The sequence below is a fragment of the Pezoporus wallicus genome, unplaced genomic scaffold (genome assembly GCF_028554395.1).
Source record: "Pezoporus wallicus isolate ANWC-B61680 ecotype Strahan unplaced genomic scaffold, APGP_CSIRO_Pwel_v1 contig_4166, whole genome shotgun sequence".
NCBI lineage: Eukaryota > Metazoa > Chordata > Aves > Psittaciformes > Psittacidae > Pezoporus > Pezoporus wallicus.
In genome coordinates, this window is record NW_026637685.1 from 219,468 (window position 1) to 242,850 (window position 23,383).

Consider the following 23,383-nt stretch of genomic DNA (forward strand, 5'->3'; position numbering starts at 1 on the left):
TTGTTGGGTCGGGTTTCTTTCTTTGTTTGTTATTTTGGCTGGGTTTTTTTTTTTGTTTGGTATTTTTTATACAAACTCATAAGCCTGATTACAAAATAAGTAGGGAGCTTTTCATAAGGCATGTCAAATTCAGACCTTCCTGAAACATAAAAGACATCTGAAATCGATGATATAACATCAGAGATGCTTAAAGGTTTTTTTTTGGTCCCCCCCTGTGGCTGCCATATATAGACTCAAACATGGCTGCATATATGTATTCAAACAACTGTACTTAGCAATATTCAGAAAGGTAAGAGACAATTATTAAACCCTTAAAGTGAAGATATTATTACTGGTATTCAACATCCATTTCCATATACCATTTCCTAAACAACAGTACTTTATTAAGGAGTATTCTTCCTCAATCACTACCCACCAATCACCATGCCAACACTATCACTCACTTGACTCTTAGCTGGACCACTGATACGGAATCAGTTAAAAATAGTTCTTGCCCAAAAGTATTACTTGAAACCAAGCCCAATTTTTTGATTGGCACTACAGAGGAAGCAAAGCAGAGGTGGTAATGACGGTCCTTTGAGGGGTGCAGCTGCAGGATACCTGTTAGCTTTTGTCATGCATAAACACAGTTTCTGCATGCAAGTGTGTTTTTGTAGATAGGCAGTGACCTTTGGTACTGTTCACTGTTCACAAGGTTTTACAGGATTTCTGTATTTACAAGACCTACTTCTTCCAACAGTAACATATTACACCAGCCATACACTTCAACAGCTTGCATAAGCTGTTGCATGCCTGCATACAGATACCTTCCAAGTGGAAAGTCGACCCTCCCAGCTCTCACTATTCCTGTCCATACCAAGAAGTTAAAAGCAAGAGACAGACATTTATGTCAGCACAAGCTATAGGTCTTCTCAGGCTTCTGGTCTCCCCTGTGGCCAGCTGCACTAGAGCAGTCTCACTCTTGCTCATACATATAAACAGCATATTGATCTCTCTAGGATAATCTATATGGGTTGGGAACACAGAACACTAACGCCCACTTTTATCACCTCTAACAATGTTGAAATGCTTGGTGAAGTATTAATGTCTCTAGCAGTATTTTCAAGAGTACCTGACATCTTTCCCCCTCCTTGCCAGCAACAGGACTTCGATCATCCATGCCAGCTAGAAGCTGGGCCTTCTTAAGCAGGAATCCAGAGGTGAACAAATTTTGCATATCCCATGGACAGGTGGGACCTACCTCAACCAGATACCAGCAATTTACAATTTTGAATGTATCACAAAGTCAAGGGAGATGAAGCAGGTGGAACCCTGGGAATACTGACCTACACATCTGGCTTTTCCAGAACATGAAAAGCAAGTATTAAAAAACAAGTCCAGACTTCAGTGTTTTCATCATTTGGAGGTGATGAAAAAACCCACACCCTAATATCTTCTGCAGATTCTGGTTAAAAAGGTCTGGATAGAAGTCCTATGCTGTTAACAAATTCACATTGGATAGCTCTTTCCTGAAGGGGAAAAATACATTGTTAAGCCAGACATTAAAATTACTTTTGTTGGAAAACAGCATTTGAAAAACCACAAGGATTTTTATCCTTGATTAGGATTAATGTAATTTAAAATGCAGGTTCTAAGATCTTTTTTTCCCATCCAAACCTTAGCACTTACAGCCAAAAATGTTAGAAATACAGTAACTGTCAAGTCAGTACAGAGCAACAGTAGTAAATTTTTTTAATCTTAAGCTTTTTGTGAGCCATGATACCGATTTCTATTCTACAGGCACCTAAGCATTTTTGAAGTCATGCACAACTTATCTCCTCTTGACTGCTGCTGCGCAAAGGCATAATTATTAAACATTTATCTCACATGTTGTTACATTAAAGGTCAATGCATTGACAAAATGAAAATATGAATCTGAGAATATTATAAATCTAAGAGTCTACACTTATTATAGACTATCCTGGAAAAATATGGAAAATATTGATAAAACACACAAAAAAAATCTAGATTTAAAAAACTTTTTAAATACAGTGCTCTGTTTGTGACACCCTGGGACACCCAACATATAAGGACATTCAAAATATAACTAACAAACTCCATCCACATGTTTAGAAAGCAGCCATATGTTCACTTTGCAAATGCCTGTGGCTGTTTAAAGATATATAGCTCTACATCAGAGATCGTTAGTGCACAGCAGGTTAAACCAAACTTGTGAACAGTCATCAGTTATTTCAGTGCAAAGTCTGGCATGTTAGCACAAATGAGCAGATGTAGGCTAAGCCACCTAACCTTGCACTGGAAAGGATACTTCTCCCTTGTTGCTCTGTATGAGCAACTACACTGGCTAAAGACTAAGGCCTTTGACATCATTTTCTTTAAACACCAGTTCACAGGTGCAGGTCTTCATTGTCTCTTTCAATTAAACTCTGTGTCCACAGGTTTTGTTTGCTTTAGTGAGGGTCTAAAAACACCCAAGAGAGAATTACGTGGTTAAAAGCACACAGTCTGGGATACAGAATCAATTTTTTTTTTTTTTTCTTCCTAGTTAACTCTTTAGCAAAACAATAAAAATAATCAAGAGTGCTACATACACATAATGTTCTTTTCCTGTATTGCACATCCTTCAGATAATATGCTTTGTAATGGGCTAAAATGAATTTTCTCCACCAGACAGTTAGGAAGTCTAGAAATAATCCACTAAGACAGTAAGCTGCATAACAATTATAATTACTTAGCAGATTGTTGTTTGATAGCTATTCTATTTGCCATACAAGTTTTAAAATAGCAATATTGGTTAAAGCAAATTAAAAAGCTACAATAATGCTGAGATTGCAAACTGTTGACACCAGCAGCCTATCTAGTCTGCTAAGGATCAACTCTTCATTTTTCAGAGAATGGAAATAACTTGAGAATTTAACATGAAACAAATTTTATATACTTGGAAACCTTGAGGCTAAACCCCAGATTTTTAGATTAGTGCCAAAAAAGCATATTAGAATATCTTTTGATGACATACAGCACAAATAATAGCTCAACTCAAAATGTTTCCCATCAGCAGATCTCTCAAAATCAGGAACCTCCTTAGTCTTAAAAGGACAGAGTAATCATATCCGATCAAGTCTATTCATCAATTTTATCCCTATTTGTTTTCTTTCTGGTTTTGATCATTAAATAAAAGCACTATTCTTACTTAAATTCATGGAACCCTTGTTTCTATTTCAGTTCAGAAATTTAGTATCTACAGTTAGACACAACACTGTAGTTAGGACTGGTTTAGTTTGTGTAAGGTCGTCTTTCCCTTCTCCCACTAATTAACAGATTCTTAATTTAATTCACATATTTAACCTCCAGCGGAGAAGATTTATTTAAAGAGAGAATTTGCAATGTGAACTGAAAGCACTATCAACATACTCAATGAAACAAGCTAAAGGTTTCAAGATTTTAAATGCAGAGCACAGAACACTTGCTGTTAACATTTTAGAAACTTCAGTAGCAAAGCACTGGTATGATTTAAAGAAAATAAACTTTTCTACTGCTAGTCCATCCTCACACCAGCTGTGCTTCTGTGTCCCATTAATGCTACTGAAATCAATGAAGGGTTAGGAGAATTCAAGCAGTAGGCAAGTGGTTAATCAAAATGCAGCCCAGGGGACCACCAAGAGCCCCCTTCAGCATTACTAATACAGCTTAGCACTGCAGCGGAAAATATTCACATGTGGTCTTGTGCACAGTTATTACACTGTGTTGCAACAGCGATGCTTGAAAAAACACAGTTCTCCCAAACTCCATGCTACTGCCTTTGTGGGAGGAAAATGGACAGCAAAATGGGAAAAACTGCGTAATATTATATACAGTGTGGAAAAGTAATACAATGAATAAGGCACAATAAATATGATTCAAAGCAAAGCATAGCCCTGGGAAAACTGTAATCTTAGCTATTAGAACCAGTGCAGCCCACATCCTATTACATCCAGTACACATTGACGTTCTGTTGGGACAATTAGTTTGCTTTTTAAGCATGATGTTGTGGTTTAACCCCAGCCGGCAACTGTGTATCACACATGCAGTGGCTTGCTCATTCCCCAGCCCCACGGGGAGAAGGATCAGCAAAAAAACGTAAACCCCATCAGTTGAAATAAAAGTTTAAAAATTGAAATTAAGTAAAATAATAACAACAGCAACAATAAGAGTAATAAAAGGGAGAGTGGCATAAACCAGTCAAACAAAAAAACTCAAGTAACGCACAATACAACCACCCACTGACCAATACCCAGCCTGACCCCAGCAGTGATCTCCCTTCTGAGTAATTCCCCTGAGTTTATATACTGAGCATGACGTGCTGCGGTACAGAATACCCCTTTGGCTAGTTTGGGTCATCTGCTGTGGCTGTGATCCTTCCCAGCTTCTTGTGCCCCTCCTCACTGGCAGAGCATGAGAAACTGAGAAGTCCTTGATTTAGAGTAAGTATTGCTTAGCAACAACTAAAACATTGGTGTGTTTTCAACGTTATTCCCAGACTAATGCCAAAAGACAGCCCTGTACCAGCTACTAGGAAGAAACGAGGATACATTACCATATGGAACATTTTAAATACTAAGTTAACTAAAGAAAAGCCTACTGCAGTCCTCTTAAGAGAGGAAGACAGCTTTGGAAAGTCAAAATAATATGCACCATTTTAGCTTTTTTTTAATCCAGTTTGTCTCTGCAAATACAGAACTATGGGGCAAACCATGGTTGCAGACTGTTAAAACTAATGAGGCTGTGTAACAAAGTTCATCAGAAAGATAGCCATGGAAGAAAATCAACCGATCATGAGGTTACCTGAGTTTTCCTCCTCACCTAAAAGGCTTCAGTGTATCAGCCCCAAGTCTTTTAAGGAGGACATGGAAATACCATGACAAAGGTCCTTCTCACCATAGTTAATGTTAAGAAGCCTGCTTGCAGCATAGCTAAAGCTGACTTGTCAGCCTGCCTCACTACATATTCAGAGCATGCCAGATACCTGACAGGCATCCAAGCCATCATGTCTTAAAAGACAAGCAAATACTGAAGTCTGCATCCTAATGAGTGACTTCAAAGATGTTAACACTAAAGTTGTTAAAAGAGAACTCAACAGCCAATACAGCAGAACAAGTTAATGCGTAAGGCGAAAAAGCTATAGGAACTTTGAACAGATACACCAAAAATATTCTCCCTTGCTGAGCAGCGCTGCATACAGCTGACACTTAACTGTTCTTAGTTCTCCAAGTACCAGCCACATATAAGGAGAGTGTGGAGGAGGATTTAAGGTGAGCCTTCACTTGCTCATTTTTATGGGATCAAAGAAACATAATTAAAATCTTCTGAAGTGCACTTTTCAAGGCAAAAGAGCATTTGTTAAACAACCAGTCTGGCATAGTTCTGGTGCAATTACACTATCTGAGGTGTTACATAGTTACACATAGCAAAAACTTAGCTTTTCACTGAACAAGCACAGTAGAAGGATGATAATGCCCTCAGAGCACTTTGGCCCTTTATTTAAAAAAAAAAAAAATGTTTTGCAACATGCATATTTAGAATTAACACCATTATTCAAGCCTGAGGAATTGAAACAGTTTCTTTTAGTTTGCTTAGATCAAATTTTTTCCATACCTGCCAGAAGAACACAGAGAGAGTTCACAATTTGGAAAAAAACACCCCCTAACAAAGCCCAAAGCAAACCCAACCCACAATACATAAACTCCACACCCTTTGATTATATAAAAAAAAAAAAATCCCCAAACCAACCCCAAACCAAAATCACATGAAGAAAGAAAACAAAGGACTGATTCTTTGATCATGTTTGTGCAAGCAGATTGCCCTATCTTATGGAATATGCTTAGTGAAACACTGCTGCTCAAAATCAAGGATTTCTTCCGTAGACATCTTAGAAAAGCACAATTGTTAAAAACCAAGTTGCCTTAGCCAAGCTGATCTTGGGCATGTCACATGGAACCATGGATTCAGCTACATCAGAAGCAGCCATGCAGACAAGCTCTGCCTGAAAGTGCCATGGTTTCACATTTCCCCATTTAATCACGTCCAAACCAGCAACATTAAATTTACCCAGCATGTTATTTGTGGTGGTGGCTCAAAGCTTCCTGTCCTAAAGGCTGATGAAAAGTCTTAAGGCACCCAAGGTTTAGATTAATACCTTCTTGTGTGTACATGAATATATTACTTCCCACAAATGCAGAAAGCATGACTACCACACATCTTTAAAGTGCTTCCAATACAAGTTGGATAAATAAAGACAGAAGACAGAGGGGGGGGAGAAAGAAAGGGAGGAAAGTGTGAAGGATGGAAGGAAGCAAGCAAACAAACAAAGGAAGGAAGACTTCACTGCTTCTGAAACCAATCAGATGAAGCCTTAAAAGCATCACTACTAACAATTTACTCTTTAATAAATGAAATGGAGGTTCTGGAAAAGCAATTGAAAATTGTCAGCATCAAAATCACCAGATTGCTCAAGATCTTTGAGGAGGGAAGAAGAAAAAGTATAGAATCGTAGAATAGTTAGGGCTGGAAAGGATCTTAAGATCTAGTTCCAACACCCCTGCTTTCCAGGAGAATCTGCTCCAAGATTTTGCCAGGCACAGAGGTGAGACTGACTGCTCTGTAATTCCCTGTGTCATCCATTTTCCTGTTTCTCTTGGGTTCGCAGTAGCAGTCATTTTTCTCCTTCTTAGTAGCTGGTGCAGGGCTGTGTTTTTGACCTTCAGCCTGGGAGCAACGCTGATACACCGATGTTTTTAGTTGCTGCCAAGTGATGTTTACTCTGACCAAGGACTTTCTGAGTCTCATGCTCTGCCAGGGAGTAGGGGAAGCTGGGAGGAAGCAGAGACAGGACACCTGACCCAAACTAGCCAAAGGGGTATTCCATACCACAGCACATCATATCCAGTATATAAACTGGGGGAAGTTACCTGGATGGGCTAGATCACTGCTCAGGTAGGGCTGGGTATCGGTCGGCAGGTGGTGAGCTGTTATATCCTCTTCCCTTGTTATTTCCCTTACCATTATTATTATTGGTGGCAGCAGTAGTGGTTTGTGTTATACCTTAGTTACTGGACTGTTCTTATCTCAACCCATGGGAGTTACATTCTTCTGATTCTCCTCCCCACCCCTCTGGGAGTGGGGGAAGAAAGGCGGGGGAGTGAGCAAGCAGCTGTGTGGTTCTGGGTTGCTGGCTGGGCTTAAACCACGACACTGTTCTTGAAAATGGGGGTTACATTTTTCTTTTTCCAGTCATCAGGAACTTCACCTGACTGCCATGACTTTTCAAATATGATGGACAGTGGCTTAGCAACTTCATTCGACAGCTCCTTCAGGACCCGTGGGTGGCTTTCAACAGGTCCCATGGACTTGTGCTCATTGAGGTTCTTAAGATGATCTCGAACTTGATCCTCTCCTACAGTGGGCCTAAGGTCTTCATTCTCACAATACTTGTGATTTTACACATGGATGGATCTTAAGAGGGGAAAAAAAAGCCCTAACACCTAACCTCCCACTCAGGCTACATAAAGTGCTTCACAGCTTTGCTTTTTAACATAATCTCTGCAGCTTCGCCCACTAGCAGAATTTCTTTTGGGATTAGTATCAAAGATATTTGCGATGCTAAGAGCTCATGCTCTATTATACTTTCACTCCATCCAAAAGAGAATAGAAGCTTGTTTGGTCTTGGGCTTCCTTCAACAAAGGATTCTGCAAAACTAACTTCAGAGGAAGAAACCAGGTGTAGTATCGCACTGCCGACATCACGCCTAAACACACTAACAATATGAAAACAGCACAGTCTATGTGTACATTAATCATGCTAGTTGTCTGAGAGTCTGAAAAGGGAGATTTCTTGTCTCTAAATGGTAACTCAAAAATCAATCATATAAAAATTTGAGTTCACCTACTTCACAGACAGCTGAATTACAGTCCTTGTTAAATCCTCAATATTTCCTCCTAAAACTGTTATCACCTTCTTATTATGAGCAAGCATAATCCACATGGATTTTCTTCAGATCCTTTTATCTGCCAAAAACTCTACACATCACCACAAAGCAGTATTTTCCATTTCAGATTTCATCACTGTCACCTCAGTCCTATACCATGCTTGTCAGTCAGAGGTGGAACAATTTAAAAACAACCAACCAAAAAACCCAAAAGAAATAAAAAAAAACATCAAAACCCATACCACCGCTTTTATCCATCTCTTGCCAAATGAGGCACATAACCAATGAAGACACCTTTGTAAAGTGATGAGTAACTTTATTTCCAAACAGCCCCTAAATTTTATGCGCTGAGTCATGTTCTTAATTGTTTGAGTGTCTGCCTGAAGTACAAATATAAATCACGTTTTACTTACACTATGTAATATACCAGCATTATCTCAGGTTTTGGTATGGTAGTGATGAGGATACTCTACAGAGAAAGTCAGGCACTCTGTACCTCTCACAAAAATTGCTTGTTCAGGCTACTGCAGTCAAAAGCACAGGCTAAAAATTTATCAAAACTGTTTTTAGGAAGCTACAAACACTTCTATTAGGCTATTACAAGAAATAAATAGCCACGATGGCTACTGTTTGGCCAGAGATTATTCAGCTTCTGGCTGTATTAATACCACTAAAGCAAAGATAGGTATTTTTTCCAAACTGCTAAACATTTTGATCATTTCCTATGTCAGTGCCTCCTTTTCCCTTTGTAGTCAGGCTCTTTCAGAGGAGGTACTGCTTGTTGCTTCATGAAGTGATTTATAATGGATTATCTCAGCATAATACTCCAAGTTATGATACTTCCCGGTCCAATGCTTATCTGGACTTTGTGGCTCCCACTGCCTAACACTTCACACAGTCAAGACTACATTCTGTTTTGTTGAACACATTTTTCATTTTTGGTTTTGTTGAACATGTTTGGTTGTTCGGTGTTGTTTTTTTTTTTTTGTTTGCTTGTTTGTTTTATTGATACTGTTTGGTTGTGGATTTTTTGTTTGTTTTTTTTTGTTTGTTTGTTTTATTGTTGTTTTTTTTTTTAATATATTTGATAGCCAGGTACTTGCTTAATGATTCTGCTTTTCCTGAAGAAACTGTCCTACTTCATCTTTCTGTTACTAATGCTACCTACAGAAGTTCACAGAATCATGGAAGGGACCTTCAAGATCATGTGGTTCCAACCTCAGTGCCATGGGCCAGGGCACCTTCCGCTAGACCTGGTTATATATGCCTTTCACTAAAAAGGGAAAAATCCATCAATATTAACATGCCAAACCAGCAACAAAACCCTGGAAGGCATTGCTCTAAGGTCTCCCCAGAACTTTCTCTTCTCCAAGGTGAACAAGCCCGACTCTCTCAGCCTGTCACTTTTGCTGATCAAAATTTTAGAAGGCATCTGGTAGCTCTTGTGATATCCTGACTAGAAACAGTAGTTACGGTTGTTTGAAAAGGAGCTATTAATATCATCATTATTAGGTCTCTTCTCATCCATACAGTTCAGAGGAAATTTTTCATTTGCTTTTACAGTTGTAAGTCTGCAAAGGCTGTGTATTCCTTTATTAACACTATCATCGAGTTACAGGCATCTGCCCACAAGCAGATCTACTCCTTAGGGGAACATGAACTACTCAAATTTATTTGCCCAGGCAGCTGCAGTGACCACTCTCAAAATCTGACTAGCTACACCCCAAAAAATAATATAAAGAATATAAAAAAGTACATAGAAGTTTTTTTTTTTTTCCTTCTTTTGAAAGACGGCTGATAGATTCCATGTTGCAATACCAAGAGACTGTGGAAACTGAAGGTGGGTTTAGCTCGAGTGTAGTGCATTAGAAGTAACTTTGCAAGTTTATTAACTGTAAGAAAGAACTTCCCTGGACCAACAGACATTTTGCCATCAAGATGGCAAAGAGTGGGCAAAAAATTAAATACTAAGAAGTGTCAGCATTTTAAACAAATTGATTTTTCAACCACTTTGCAATTGACAAACGTGTCTCAAATCTTTGTTACCTGGATTACTTCCACAGTCACATTCAAAGGGGTATCTGAGCTAAGCTAAAACCAGTGCATATTTGAAGAAAATATCCATACATTCTAATACTAAAAATACTCAATTTTTATACTATTTATTGTAGTTGTCTATACAGAAAAGGACATGAATGGATTTTTTTCCTGAAAATCTGTATCTGCTCCAATTGCCAGTATCCTTAATGTCACAGAAGAGAATTTTGCAATCCATAAATATGACTCATGGTCACATACCAGTTTTGTTTATTGAAGTCAGATAAAACCAGAACCTGGACTGATTTCAGTAACTTTACCCTGAACTAAATCAGAATTCTATGATTATCACGATCCTCTACATGTAGCGTATGAATACTGTTCTTAGGACTACTTTCTGAATACAGCAATGTACCTACTAAAAGAAAATTCAAATTGCAGAGAGGCTTTGTGTGGAGCACTGTTGAATAATCATTATCATCCTGTTCTTTCTAGTTTGCAGATAAAAGAGTACTATTTTTTTCCCATGAAAGCATTACTAATACTTAAAATACACAATAAAGTAAAGCTAATAGCACATTTGGATTGACAAGTCTAGCCTGCCATGGTAGTCAGTTTTAAATTACAAGAAAAATATAATGCTTTGCTCTTGAGTTTGTCCAGTCATAAACAGCAGTGAGGACAGATATTTACAGTATAATCACCTTCCTGTCACTCTAATATGTCTTATTTTATGACTTTTACCTAGTCAGGTAGTAAATAACACACAGTAAACTACACAAGGTCAGTGAGGACAAAATGCAGATTTCAGGATGAGTAGGGGCTCCACTATTTACTACCACTGTTTATGAGCAGTTTCAATAGATGCTAAAGTGCAGCTTAAGCCTGCATGAAGCTTCATTTATTTCAGAAAGGCTTTCCATAGATAAAGGGGCATGGTTATATAGACCATAGAATCAGGTTTCTGTGTACTGTCACTGCTCAATCAAAAAATAATAAATCCAGCTCCACTGGAAGCAGGTCTCCTCTAAGACTGTGTGCTAATGACACTGCTCTGTTGCACTGATCAATGAGGCTATAGAATGCTTAATTTAATTCAGAGTTTTAAGCAGCAACTCCAAGTTAAAAAAGATTTGAGAAAAAAGAAACTCAAGAAGTCTTTACAAAAAAAATACTAAAAATATTAAACTTACTGTTGTTAGGATGCTCCATAAATACTAGAGTTGTCCAGACAGAAAGACTGAAATTACTAACAACATCTAACATGAATCTGTCTAAAGTAAGCATTAAAATTTTACAGGTGATGGAGAGGAACAATAATACGAACATGTTTGCTCTCTGGGATCATTTCATAGTGTAATGGCTGAATATAAAGAAAACCATGAAAACAACATGTGTATTTGTATACATACATGTTTCAGGTCCAGTAAAATGACAAACTGTTGCGTAACAAAATGCCTTCTTCTACAACAATTTTCAGATTATCTCAATTGCTCTAGCACAACAAGAAAGATGCTTTGAAATATTACAGGCAAAACCAACACTGCAGCTGATACTGTAACCACAATGTTTACTCACCTAGCTTATTTTCTGAACAATTCCTTCCTAACAGAGGAGATATTCATATTATGATATTACTGGAATCATACGGCTTCCAGAGTTTGCTCTCAGGAAACTGCTATGAAGACAGAAATAGAAATAAGCTTTTCTTTTCCGCTTGTCTGCCTCTGATCAGATGAATTTCCACCAAATGCCTCAAATAGATGAATAGTTGGCACTTTAATACAAGGATTAGGTTCAAGCTCCATTTTACTATACCCAAAAAGACAGTGTCCAGTCTACAGAATAACAGTAAAAAAACCTCAAGAAATTGTTTCCTAACATTTTCTGTTGTTGCTGCTTAATACAGTTACTTCAGATATTTTAAATTAGTGTATCAAGAGTCAAAAGTAAAAAAGCTGAAGCTCTAATAACACCAACAGTGTTCTTTGCCACTATGCAAGCCCCAGGCAGCAAAAAGCTATGTAAATACTGCAAACTGAAAACTCCTACCAAGCTCCTTAAATGTTGCTCATGAGTACTAAAATTGTGAGTCTAGAAAACTCCCAGAATAACAAAATTCAATTCACCCTAAGAACTGATGAGAAGTGTTTCCAAATCAGATAAGAACAATGACCTTTTCCCTATAAATGTATAAGCAACAGCACGCGTTTCCTTCTTCCAATTATCTTCAAATCTATTGAAATCACAGCATCAAGTCTCTCTTTTGTCCAGCTACAGAAAGAAAATATACAGGGATGTTTTTTCATTTTATACAAAAAAAAAACACAAAACCCAGACTGGGCAGAGACAGGATTGAGAGAAGCCCTGAGGAGAAGGACTTGGTGGTGCTGACTCAATGTGACCCAGCAATCTGCACTTGCAGCACAGAAAGCTAACCATATGCTGGGTTGCATCCAAAGGAGCATGACCAGCAGGTTAAAGGGAGGTGCTTCTCCCCCTCTACTCCACTCTTGTGAGACCCTGACTGCAGTACCGCGTTCAGCTCTGGGGCCCCCCGAGAGACGTGGACCTGCACAAGTGAGTCCAGAAGACTTCCTATGTGTCAGGACACCCTCTATCTATCTAGACTGGTGACAGGGCAAAATGCAGGGCAATAGACCAGGCATCATAAACAACAACATTCATCCAGTGTACCAACCACATTCACAGCTGGGAACACTAAAAGAACTGAGATATGCAGGTGAAGAGGCAAGCAAATGCATTCGACCACTACAGGATGACACAAATGTTTTGAGAAGTTGTAAGGGTAGCAAACAGTCCATTCACTGAAGAAAAAAATTAATGACTTCAAATGACATTTTAAAACATATATTTACTTAAGCTGAAGGCACCAGGTAGGTCATTCTCTCTGTATCAAATTGAAAGAGCTATTAAGCAGAGTAGGGAAATACATTTAAAATCATAATCACTAACAAACATACTAAATGTTTTCTTTCAGCTAATAACCAATAAATTGCATACAGTGGAAATGCAGTTCATACCAATCTGAGCAATCAGGCTTAGAGAGAAAATGCTTGCCCAGTTTCTTCATTCTAAAGTGCAACCTTTTAAAGTATGAAATTGACTATGAACAAGGTAGACTATACCCCTTCGGCAGAGAATTTTATTTTCTTCAATGTATTCAAGTTACCATAGAACAAAGTCTTCCTCTGTGCTTGTAAACAACCACTGGACTTTAGATTGCCATTGACATAGGCTAGATTTTGACTTTGAATTTTGTTTACTAAGGCATTCCAAATATCTAACACTGAAAAATCATGCTACGGTGAAGAGAGAAATATATACAGATTAAAAAGTCCATAAATATTTTAAACAATTGCCGTACTCACCTGCTACATTAAGCTTTTCAGCAGCTCCCAAGCTAGGAGCAGGAGTGGTAGTATTGTTGGTAGAATTTGCTCCTGTTCCATTAAGCACAAGGTTTTCCACCTTGGACTCTAGCTTCCCAATGCGCTGCAAGATATTATCCAACAAGACAGCAAGTGTCTTCTTCAAATCTACAAATGAAAATGAAAAGTTAACTTGCTTAATAATGCGACGCACACTGTTTGACAGAATCAAAAATAGATACAAGAATGAGACTGGAATATATAAAGACACTTCATCAGTGCAACCCTTTGTCATTAGCAGTTCTATACACTAACATTCCCTACTTTGTTCAGTCTCGGGTACAAATTTCCCTAAATGTATTTTATAAAGCACACTGCAACTCATATATATATCCTATATTCAAGGTGAAGTGTGAGCTTTCATGGATATGCACATGGGAACAGAAAAAGTGCATGCTTTGTAATAGCTCAAGAAGCTGCTTAAATAATAATGAGTCTGAATCTAAATCCATGTTCAAGCACTATTAGAGGAACAGTCTGTGCTCAGTCACTTGGAAACAAAAATCCCCTTTCCAAGAGGGACAGCTTTGCGTCAGTACAAAAACTTTCACCTTCACATGGAACGCAACAAACAGTAACAGAAGTTTGCCTATCAAATGGCATCCCAGAAAAAATTCTCTAATAATTTTTCTTTCCCTTTTCTTTTGTTTGGATTTCTTGCAGTGACCCAGACAGCTGGGCAAACTTAGAGAACTGTGGGCAACAGGGAAAAAATGGACCACTATCAGACTAAACTGTGTAATTATAGTGGCAACAAGCCAAAGAAGATGAAATATAATATTTTTATTTGCTTATTTACCATTGTCTCAAGATTAAAGAATTCAGTGCAATTAATTTACATTATTTTCCCATTTAATTAAATATAATAATTACAGGTGCATATGCTTAATATATTTTCTGCTTTCCACAATTTCAGAATCAAATAACTTTCTGATCTGTAATAGAAAATCTCTCCATACATCTGAAGATTCCTCTGCCCCTAACACCAGCTGCATTTTTGCCACACCTACTTTGTACTATCTCGTTTTATTCTTTATGACTAATCCAATTCTTGTGCAAATGAGATAGTAAATAAAAAAATGCTATTACTTTTCGAAGGCGTATGTTTCTTTTTTCCAGATAAAAGGAGAGCTGTGTTTACTCCATGGAGCTATAAACTTTTTTTTTTTTTTCTTTATAGCTGCGTGTTTTCCTCTGATCTTTAAAGATCAGAAGATGGACTCTTAAGCACTAATAATGATTCGGACTATTTTAAAAGGGTCCAGAGGTCTCTTAATGGTATTGTGTACAGAAGAAAAGGTATGAGAGACTGCTCACCAGAACAAACAAAAAAACCAGCTCCCCGAAAAAACAAACACCACAAAACCAAACAATTGAAGCCTCATTTGAGAAGGGGAGGGCAGAAGCACAGATTCATCATAATTTTTGTAAAACAACTGTTTACTGCTACAAAAATATAATACTCTGTGCATATTTGGACTACAACCTTCAAAAGTAAAGTGATAGATCCAACAGCCCAACAGGTGAATAAAGTAAAAGTGACATAGTGAACAAGCTGTGCAATCACAATTAAGGAATAACTGAAAATCTTCTGGGTGGGTAAAAGCCGCCAAATCAAGCAAACTTAAAACTTATTGTTGAGCATGGAAATCATGACTATGCTCACTAACATCAACCAGAGGGTAAAAATAAAAGCAATAACGAGGCTAAGTAGCAACGGTATTAATTTTCATAGACTAGTGAACCAACTTTACAAATTATCATTAATATTAGTCATTAATGTGTTTAGTCATGAATAGTTAACCTGATCGTTTGCTATCAACAACTCATTTGATGCCAAACAGGACAAATTTACTTGCTTATTAAGTAATTATCTTGCTCAGTTTCATAAAGCATTATTTAATATGACGTTAATCACTCACCATAGCATCTTTGCCTCTAACATTATAACTAAATACATTACCAATATTTTGCATCTTTCCATATTCCTCATTTGAAAACACCTGTCCAAATTTATCCTTAAACTTAAAATTCCTCTTAGCCGTGGAAGTTGAAATTTCTACAAAAAACTTAGGTTTACCTTCACAGAAGAGTTACATAGTTATTTCACCTATTTTCAGATGTTCTCTAACTTCTCCTAGGAACTTGACCACTGTTGGCAATTCAACTTACTCCTCACTGGGATTTGAAACGGAAAGAATAACACAGGCAACAAGCTGCAGAGGGAGCTTAGTTTAACTATATCCTCTACCCTTAGACCTAGCTAGGACACGTATTAATATAGTTACCTTCAATTTCTGGAGACAACCTGTTTTTTTTGTTTTTTGTTTTGTTTATTTTCTTTAATTCCCCTACCACCAAGTACCCTTACAAGATATATGGCAGATAGGGTTTTGTTTTAAGGCTACACACACAATTCTCTAGGGACCTCTACTTGCTTGGAGGTCTTCAATCTAAAGACTGATCTAGTATTGACTGATTCTAGTATTAACTGATCTAATATTGACTGATACAGTAAAGGCTATTTAGTTTGTATTGCTCTGTAAGATTACAATACTAATTCAACAAATCAGAAGTAACAGAATAACGACAGCTTTGCTTAAGCAATAAAGCAATATAATTGTTAGCTATGCTTAAGATCATAACCTCAGGCTTTAAGGCAAGCAGCTTCACACACTCAAAAAATCTTCTTTTAGGGGAAAAGAGTAAGCATTAAGACTTCATGTCAAACAAGGCACTGAAACTCACAGAGAGTTCTCTACCCTGAGGTAAAAATAATATATTGATCTTAATTTAAGATTATGCCAGATAATTAAACTTAAAAGTTAAGTAAACTGACAAACTTACTGAACAAAGAAGTGAAAGGGGAAAGAAGAAGAAATAAACATAGATCCTTACCAGTAAGGCAAGTTCTTCTTCCACAAGGAATTTCTCAGATCACTGATACACAAACTGAAAAGCTTCCCATGTTTTGCAAAAACAGCAAAAATGGTTTATTTTAGAGCAAGTTCTAACAAATAACCTGAGGCATACTAGATACAGCTACTAGACAGATGTAATAAAAATTAGCAGACAACTTCATTTCCAAGTGACTGGAACTGTAAAATTTTTCCCATTTCATATTTACAAGTGAAGGCTCTTTTCTCCATCTGTGCAGAAAATCCACAGTGTAAAGTATGTCAATTGAGTAGCATTCTGAAGCAAAATGTTTGGACAATTCAGAAGAAACTTTAATAAGATCACCATGTAATCCAGAGCACACACTTACCGTATGCTGTCACTGTCCCAACATAAGGCCCATCAACCACATTTTTATTTTCTTCAGCTAATGCTTTGATATATCTTTTGCTAAGATCCAAAATTTGCTCACGCAGGACTGAACTGCTTTCATGTTGTGTTTGCTGCTGAATAGTAAAATGCAGAAGCATCATTCCCCAAATGAAACCAAAAGTCACCAGAAAAAAGCCAAGTTTCTGAGAGGACAGCTTCCATGGAGAGAATGCCATGATTCCCAACAGCTTCACACAGTTACTATGAAAGTTCCTAAAGCATGAAGCCAAACAGCAAGTCCATGGTCATGGTATCACAGAGCGGAACTCAGTCTTATTCCAACTCCTTAGTCAAAGTATATCCGTATTTCAGTTCCATCCTGTTGTAAAAGGAAAGAAAAGAAACACTGTTACCACAACATATTAGAAGGTTTTACCAGCTGTGGTAGGACTTCACCTTCACTAATACAGGAGTAGACAAAATGCTTTTTTTTTTAAATGTTTAATTTGTCTGTATCAACATTGTACTGTACTAGCCAGAGCACAAAGAAGCCGAGAAAAGCACCGGAAAGAATGAAGAGGGAGTGATGAGTCTGAGCAGGTGCAGAACACCTCTAAGTATACGGATAAAATTCAATGCTTGAAGTGGTTTCTAAGCTGAATTTCAAGGTAAGGCTGCTTTTACATATTTTTTTTTATGTGCATACACGAAACTTTGTGATATTGCCAGTGCGATAACTTAAGACAATTCTCAGCATAATTTAGCTCTCAGAAAAAAGTAATTTTAGCTGGCAGTGACACTGCTTGGAGTTCCTGGCAAGAGCTACAGCATATGGCTAGATAGGTGATCAGGAAACCAGACTCCCCCAGGGGTAAAGAAGAAAAAAAGAAACCTACATTATTTAAGCCAATACACTCTTCTGGCTTACACTGCAAGCAGTCAGAAGGCTGAAATAATCTCCTCTTGCTCCTGTGGGGCCTCTGCCATGCACAGTACTCCTTATTCATAAAACATAGTCCAAAGAGTTTGCCCTTTACAATCAAATTCAAAACACATACACCTAAATGCTACAAGTCTTTTGTACACAAAAATAATGTTCTCAGAACTTTTGACACACTAGGGAAAAAAAAAAGGTATAATGGCTTTCAAGACACTGTAGGACCACCTTTTCATGGTAAACTCAAAAATAAAACCTGGCATGAAGAATCTAAAGGCAAGAAAAGCTCTGTGATGAGGGCTGCAGGCAGGGTCCTTAGCATAAAGCCCAACAAGAAGAAAGGTAATTAAAAGGTAATTAAGTGTAACCTATCATGTTAAACACATGATTTGGTAAAATGTTATCCTTTTAGCTTCATAATGCTTCCAGACAGGATTAGAGAACATAATGCTCCCTTCCATTCTGCTCTGGTACAGATAAAGTAGATGTTACTCTTTTTTTTTAATAGGATAATTACACAGACGCCTGCTAGCAGTGCTCTCTGTTTGTTAAAATTGCCTTTGGATTTTCTGCTTTCGCTTGAACCAGCAGTTCTGCAGAGTGACAGAAATACCTTTGGAGCACTTATCTTCCAAAATGTCTTGTGTGTGAGTTTAGCATTATTGACTATTATCGACTGCAGAAGCAAATGTGCACTACACAGTACACTAACATCAGACAAGGCAGTAACTGTACCATGCATGCACATTGCTAACAGCACAATTTGTAGCCATTGTCTGCTTAAGGAGGAATGGTGCAGAAAAATGAATTGCAAGTACAGTGAAAAAGATTACAAAGCCCTCAAGCTGACCTTTTCCACACTTAAAATGCCTCAATAAAGAAAATGATTAGTATCAATAGAGAAAATGAAGTACTCTGTTTAATGTTGCTCTCCATAAAAGTTAATTTTCTAAGAAATGGCAGAGGGAAGTTTTACTTCTCTGAATTTATGTAACTAAAGCCTTGGGACACTCCTGGACTGACTAAAAAGTAGAGTATTGTTATTTCATTAAAACCTGAATGTTTTACTATTCTTTGCAATATCTGGTCTGATAAAATACAGAAAAAAAATCATAGTTTAAAACAATGTCACAAAAAGAAATTGGAAATTTTCTGTATAGAATCCTTCAATGGCTTAATTTCAAGTAAGAATTGACAGTGTCCTCTACAGCAATAGGATTTGCAGCAATAAGTCAGTATTTCTTCCCCAATTATCAGTTGTTTGTGAAGTGGGAAACACTGAATAAAAAAGTCAACCTATCACCACCGTGTTTGAACAGGCAAGTATAAATAATTTTTTTTTACTAGTTGTCTAGGAAGAAAACTGACAGAACAGAATAAACATTACAAACAGTAATAGAAAAATGCAAGTATTTCACAATTTTCTTTTTCAATTTCTAGAACAGAAACAAAGAAGATTACAAAACCAGTGTATGTTTAACATATGAAAACGATCTACTTAAATACAACTGTTGACTTTGCCATTCTGTTTATCAACAGAAGAAAAAAAAAAGCCTTCAATCCCCTCAAAAACTGTAGCAAGGTAGACAGCAAATATTAAAGTTTTGCCATTAGAAAGGATTAAAATTCATTGACAGGTGGAAGAATGGCCCCCATTATTTCAAGTACTAAAAGCAATAAAACCACAAACCAGCCCCATTTTTACTGCCACTTAAGCAATTCCAGTGGCTAGCAACTTGACGAATGCCCAACAATATATACTTAACTGATTATCTTTACAGCACTGCTGGTGTCCATGGAGGATTGTAAAGTGTGCAAGAGAAGAATCTTTGTGCTTTCCACCACCTCTGTGGCTTGGACCCACACCCATACTGACTTCGGTATATGTTTAATCCTAAATTTGCAGATGTCACGGACTGCAATACAACTATTGCCAGTTAATGATTACCACATATCTATAATGACTCATTATGTGGTATCTAAGTGGACAATGGTCAGAAGATATCAAGAAGTTATGTGGAATGAATTATGACAGCAACACAGAAATACCTCTGTATTTCTGTTTTAACAGGGAATTAATAACTGCAATGAGCAACAGTTGAAAAACTAAACATACTTCTTTTCTACTGCAATCAATCATGGACTTTCATCACGCTTACTAACTACTTATCATAGAATCATAGAATAATTAGGGTTGGAAAGGACCTTAAGATCATCTAGTTCCAACCCCCCTGCCATGGGCAGAGACACCTTACGCTAGTTATATTGATAGTATATATCAGTTATGACTACCAAGTAAGCCATTCCTAAATGTAAAGTAGTAGAACATTATCCTTATTCTCCCCCTTCCCTTAAAAATGTTTGCAAAGGAGCTGATCCTGTTAACTATTAAGGCCTTTTCCTGGCCTAGTCTTCAAAATACACAATAGGAGTCATATCTGAAGAGGATATGGAAACATGTATTTGCACATGCCTCTAAGGAATGACAGGCTTTTTTGTTCCATTGGAGCTTGGGGGTTTTTCTAACCTCTGGAAAGAGGCTGTCTCACTCTAAGACAACTCCTGAAACAATTCCAGCATTCTGTGAACTCGGTATGCCATACTTGTGAGGTTGTTCATAAAACCGTTAAGAAGATAATTCCTCTTGATTTACTGAGAGTAGCTAATGTACCAAAACTAAATGCCAAGTGTGAAAAACAGGGTGAAAGTGAAAAGATATACAGGGCAAGAAAAACTTTAATACAGAACAGCTTTGTTATATTCTTCCTTAAATTTAACTCTGACAAAAATCTCCCCCCAGTTAAACCAATACACTGGTGTTTTGTTGTGATTTGTTACGCTTCAAACAGACAAGTTACACCCTTTGTGAAAAATGGCACGATTTAAAACAGAACTACCTCTACCCTTGACAAAAATGATTAGCACATTTTTATGGAAAAGGCTAACTTTGTACCCATTTAAACAAGTGTAAGAATTCTGAATTCCTAAAAGAACTAAGACTATTAAACAGCTTCATTAAAACCACATTTTCCCCTGTTCTGTATTTAATAAAATCCTGTTCAACAGCTGGTCAATTCATTGGTTACAGAGGATAACATTACCAGGTCTGTGCCATCAAACAAAAAACCCCACATGCTATTTAGAATCATATCAGGAAAGGACTCCAATGCTGAAGTGATCTGTACTTCAGTGAGGCAAATCACAGTTCTCGGCATTTTAAGACTTTATAATCTTTCCCTTTTTATTTATTTTTTTTTTTAACTGCTTAAAAGAGAGTACAATCTTCATATGAACAGATTTTGGTGACACATAATCCATGTATTTGTCTTCACAATTAAAAAGGAGAATTAATCATCTTCAAGATATTAAACAATGTTTATTTGTACATAGGACATATAAAAAGCCTGATGCTCTCTGTCTAATCTGTACCTACGTAAGAAGTAGTACTTACTCAGGGTAACCTTGGAACAGCACTATCCTCAGGATAGTCAGGATTCAACTGTTCATCAGTTTAATGCAGTGCTGTTCATCACTACCCTTCACAGTTATTACAACCTTAACTTTCTGTAGCCAAAGCAGAAGCTGTTCCACCCATAAAAGTAACTGAAGATTAAGTAGTATTTAATTATTTACTTGTTATGAACTCAAACATTAGTAAACTTACAGAGCATGACTAGTAAACAATGTATATGCAGTTTTGTACCAAGCAGCTCAGCAAAAATAGTATTGCCACTGCTATGAACAGGCCTCAAGCCCTATGCTGTGTTCCTATTGCAAATGTACAAGGCCCAAATTCTGGCCTCTTATGCTTGTGAAATTATTAGGAGAACTTGTTGTGTGAATTAGAACTAGAGCTGGGTACCAGGTGCCTCTTGTTACGGCATACAGCTTAGATATGAGATAACAACACAGGCCTTGAAAATACGGGCACAGGTTGAAACTAGAGGCCCCAGAACCATAAGCAACCCAGTGAGGGTCAATTCTTGGTCACTGCTGAAGTGCAACCTTGAGATTTGGAAAAACCCTGCTTTTCTTTCAATAGCAGCAAATGCTGAAAAGGAGGAATAAAACTGCTAAGCAAGAAGAAAAGCCACCTGTGACAGCCTGGAACATCAAGGACCATAGCTATCTGCGCTAAATACATGGCACCAGCTCTATGGTACCGTGTGCTCACAATTAATTGATAGTGACATTGTTACAGACTAATTATTTTGAATATGCAGTGGTAATGATTAGGAAGATCTAGCCATTAGCAATGTATACTGCTAATGAGTACCAATTTAGTGAGGTTTTGTTATAAAATTTAAAGCTGGGTTAAACAACTGTTGTAGCAGCCTTCCGGACCTTCAGTCACAGGAATCTCTCATTCTCTTCTTACATATATATCCATACACAAATGACACAAATTCAGTTGCAGCACTGTACCACCATGCTTGATGCTGCGTAATTACTGTACCACAATCAGCCTCTTAAAAAACCCCACACTAGGATCCTAACGCAAATACTGATCTATTTCCTAGATTTTTCTCTGAAGAGAGCACACTGTACTTCCGCTTGCAACTGTTTGCAGAACAACTTGCTACAGACCAGCCGAGGACATCTAGACATAAATTTCTTTTGTTCTTATGAAGCGTATGTTAACCTAAAAACTAATGATAATTCAAGTCCCAGTCTGCCAACACACCGGGTTTACAGCCAGAAAACACAGTGGTGAGTAAAAACACCTGCCATATCCTAGCACTTCTCTGCTAAGGGATGCCAGGAGTCATGCTTCGTGCAGAAGCTGATGTAATGCATCTCAAAAGGGATAGGCAATCCTCTAAAACCTCCTTACTAGGAGCAATGAGTCCAAACTGGGACTGCTAGGTTTTAACAGTTTAAACAAGACATGCTTCAACATACACAAAAGCTGGGATTCCAGGCTGATGTTCACTGTCCCCTCCTGCAGCTGCACTGCCTAAACAGATGTGAGCTATATCCCAGCTGAATGCAAGTTAATGTATTTCCTGGTACTGCTGTTCTTCATTCCTGCAGGAGTATCTCAGCAGATGTCTCACCCCAGCTGGCCAATCTGTGTTCTGAAATACTGCAATCCATATTGAACCCACCCAGCCCCTTTTTTATTTAATGCAAGATCTTGGCTTTCTTTAGCCTTTATGGAGCCTGAATATACCTTTCCTTCTTCCAAAATACAGCATTAACAATGGGATAAGATGCAGCTTACCACTTAAATACAGTCAAAAGAAATCAAAGAACAGTCCTATGTTGTGTCGGTACAATATAAGAAAGGATAAACTAGATCAAAGAAGAAAAAAGATGCTCGATTCCTGCAAGTATACTCGCATTTCAAAATGATGTGTGCTCACACAGGCAGTCTCCATTCCCAGCACCTCAGGAAGAAGAGGTAGATGAAAAATCACAGAACTGTCCCAAATTCGTGTTTATGCATGCTTTTGCTAACTGTATGCTTTATAATTTAAGTTCCTTAGCATATAAAATAAATGCATAAAACCACTTCCTTAGCTTCATGGAAAGTCTTAAGTCTTGCTTTTTCTCTGCTGCTAAATTTTATTTTCAGCAATGCTTCTGCCAACCCATTCTTTTCTCCCAGCTGACAGATGTCACTATGTCTTCCCTCTCATCACTCATCTACAGTTAAAATGGCACTGCATACTGTGCCTGAAGCGCAATCCCATGAAGTGAGAAAAGCAGAACAACACTGGGTC

At 37.6% G+C, this 23,383-nt stretch overlaps 1 protein-coding gene across 3 annotated transcripts in view; it reads right to left on the reverse strand.

Annotated features, from left to right (window-relative positions):
- MGAT5 (alpha-1,6-mannosylglycoprotein 6-beta-N-acetylglucosaminyltransferase) overlaps nucleotides 1-23,383 on the reverse strand; it is a 127,300-nt gene that overhangs the window by 60,762 nt on the left and 43,155 nt on the right. For all 3 annotated transcript variants that reach the window (XM_057407184.1, XM_057407186.1, XM_057407183.1), the window contains 2 exons: nucleotides 16,719-17,099; nucleotides 13,391-13,558 (listed from right to left, as the gene is read on the reverse strand). In XM_057407184.1, coding sequence (XP_057263167.1) covers nucleotides 13,391-13,558; nucleotides 16,719-16,956 — 406 coding nt within the window. In that variant the 5' untranslated portion in view covers nucleotides 16,957-17,099. The remainder of the gene's footprint in view (nucleotides 1-13,390; nucleotides 13,559-16,718; nucleotides 17,100-23,383) is intronic.